We start from the raw sequence: 2,500 nt of genomic DNA, 5'->3' as shown, positions 1-2,500 counted from the left end.
TAACAATAGTCTGGTTGCCCTGTTAGGGCAACCACACTAATTAACACCCACTGACTACTGCATTTGCAGTCAAGACGAGAGGAGGGTGAATGTAATCTTTGGTGAGTAAATTGTGGAGACCATCCACCACTCTGGGCGGTATGTTTCATAATAATACTACTGTATGTACTTCGTGTTGTTGTAGCACGTCTGGGGTAGCTAGATTAGGCAGGGGGCCACAAATTACTTGAAGTTGGGTGCCACAAGACCGTGAAAACAAAAATGAACAAAATGTTCATAGTTAACCGAAACAGGAAACCGTTGAGGAATTTGTAACTGGTTGGTTAAAGGGTTCATTTATTATGCTATTATTTATTTTATTTTTTTGTGCAAGGTTAGCTGTCAAGCAGGCAAGTTACAAATAGCTGCAAGTAACTGCCTGATTCTGCCTTAACATGGGTAAATAAACAGTGGTTTATAAAGTGCTTGAAAGCCATACTTGAGTACAGATACTACAGATAAGGTACAGATACTGTATCTTACCTGAAAGACATTTTTACCCCTGTAAAAGTTAAAGTCACCCCTAAGAAAATACATCTTAAATACATCTTAACACGTGTAAAGTGTTCAGGTAGCTCACATCATAAGTACTTAAGAAAAGGTGTTAAGATGTATTTAAGTATCAAAAGTAAAAGTACAAGTATCAAAAGTAAAAGTATTAAAGACCTTTCATGGTACAAAGAAACAAAACAGCCAGAAATGTTGTCTACTTCTCTCTACTTTCAGAATAATCTCCATCCACTTGTAGGTTTTACACAGTATGATTCATTCATCCTCAATAGTGCCCTGGGCTGAATGATGGTCTAACTCTCCACTATTAATTAAATGCATCATAAGAGCTTGTGCTCTTATCGGCCGGATGCTCAAAAACTACACAAAAAAGCTAAAAACGTTCCTTCAAAGGAACAGGTAAACACTGCACCTTGCCAGCCTGCCTCGACCACTCTTCTCACAAAGACACTTCCATGCCAGGGACCCATGCACAGAACACTGAAATATCTACTTCCTATTTTCTCAATATCTAAATCAAAGCCTTTCAGAAACCCAAGGACGCTTTACAATACAAAAATAATCTATTCGCCAAAAGCCTAAGTAAACAAGGGTCTCTTCAGTGCAGACTAAAAGCCTGTGCATTATAAAGGACTGGCACAGAAATGATCCTATCAAACATCAAAAGGCATGAATGCAGTATGAAGCAGGCCCTGATAAGTTACCATAATGGACATGATATTACATAGGACATTGTTGAGTCCTATGTAGCGCACACAACAAACGGATAACCACGAACACAGTCTTGTGGCCCCCAACTTCAAGTAATTTTACAATTGTGGCCCCCTGCCTAATCTAGTTGAATATCCCTGCCCTATAATGTTGTTTTTAACCAGATACTGACTGAGTCTTAAAAGGGTAGTATATATGATAATATATATATGAGTATTTAAACGTGAAGAGAAGATTTCTGTCTGTCTGGAAGTATTTTGTTCTGTATAAGAATAAAGAGAAAAAGAGAGAAAAAGAGGAGAGAGGTTTTTTTTTTTACAGCTTCAAGCTGAATTTCGCGCAGCACGGGGAAAAAAGCTTTCTTGCTATCATTATCTTCCTGGGACACCAATCTCCAGGTGAAAGATCATGCTATTATCATAGTGATCAACTTGCTCCCCTGCCGCTCCAAGTGCGGCCTCGTCCCAGCAGATAAGTAGCGTGTCCCGCCCACTGCTGACTAAATCCTGCGCTTTAGTGTCATTACATTAGATTGGATTACACCTGATATATTGCAGCAGCTCTGTGTTTATAGCCCTATAGGTAATGATCCAAGAGATGACACAATTAAGGCGGTGGTTCTCAACCTTTTCAGGCCGCGACCCCCCAAAATAATCATATTTTGTGAACTGGGGACCCCCCACCCTGACAAGCACTTGGAATGCAAGAGATGAGGGATTACATTTTGACTTGGTGCCACAGATAAATATTGTGAAAATAGTAGATCTACAAGCTTACAACGCCAGGTGTTGTGAGCTTGTAGATCAGCTATTTTCAAAAATGTTGCCTCTGTCTTTTGACAATTTGGACAATGTTTGACAAGTTTTTATAGTATAGTTTGTTGATTACTTTTGATGCAGTAATGGTCTTTTTCTTTTCTTTCTTTTTTTTCTTTTGAGGTATTAAAAAGGTCTTAAAAGTCACATTACATTTTCACTTCACTGTCATCTGGGGACCCCCCCAAAATCATGCGGGGATCCCCCTGTGGATCTCGACCCACAGGTTGAGAACCACTGATAAGGGAGCGAATAAGCCCCGACTAGGTGAACCAAATAAAACACCTTGGTAGCGGTGCGTAAAATGCGCAATCCATGGGTAAAATCCTTCAAAGTTTTTGGATCAGGTGAAAATAGAAATAAGGACCAATTGTGTTTTGAAGGGGAAATAATCACCTGAGAGCCGGATTTACAGACGTAGGTTC

At 39.6% G+C, this 2,500-nt stretch overlaps 1 protein-coding gene across 2 annotated transcripts in view; it reads right to left on the bottom strand.

Moving 5' to 3' along the window:
* nr2e1 (nuclear receptor subfamily 2, group E, member 1) overlaps positions 1 to 2,500 on the bottom strand; it is a gene marked incomplete at both ends in the record, with an annotated part of 12,215 nt that overhangs the window by 6,744 nt on the left and 2,971 nt on the right. For both annotated transcript variants that reach the window (XM_080453084.1, XM_080453085.1), the window contains one exon: positions 2,472 to 2,500. This exon is cut by the window's right edge and continues 117 nt beyond it. In XM_080453084.1, coding sequence (XP_080309210.1) covers positions 2,472 to 2,500 — 29 coding nt within the window. The remainder of the gene's footprint in view (positions 1 to 2,471) is intronic.

The sequence above is a fragment of the Gymnoscopelus braueri genome, assembly GCF_963280865.1.
Source record: "Gymnoscopelus braueri genome assembly, chromosome: 16".
Classification (NCBI taxonomy): Eukaryota; Metazoa; Chordata; class Actinopteri; order Myctophiformes; family Myctophidae; genus Gymnoscopelus; species Gymnoscopelus braueri.
The sequence above is the reverse complement of the archived record's forward strand: the minus strand, read 5'-3'. Positions and strand labels throughout refer to the sequence as shown.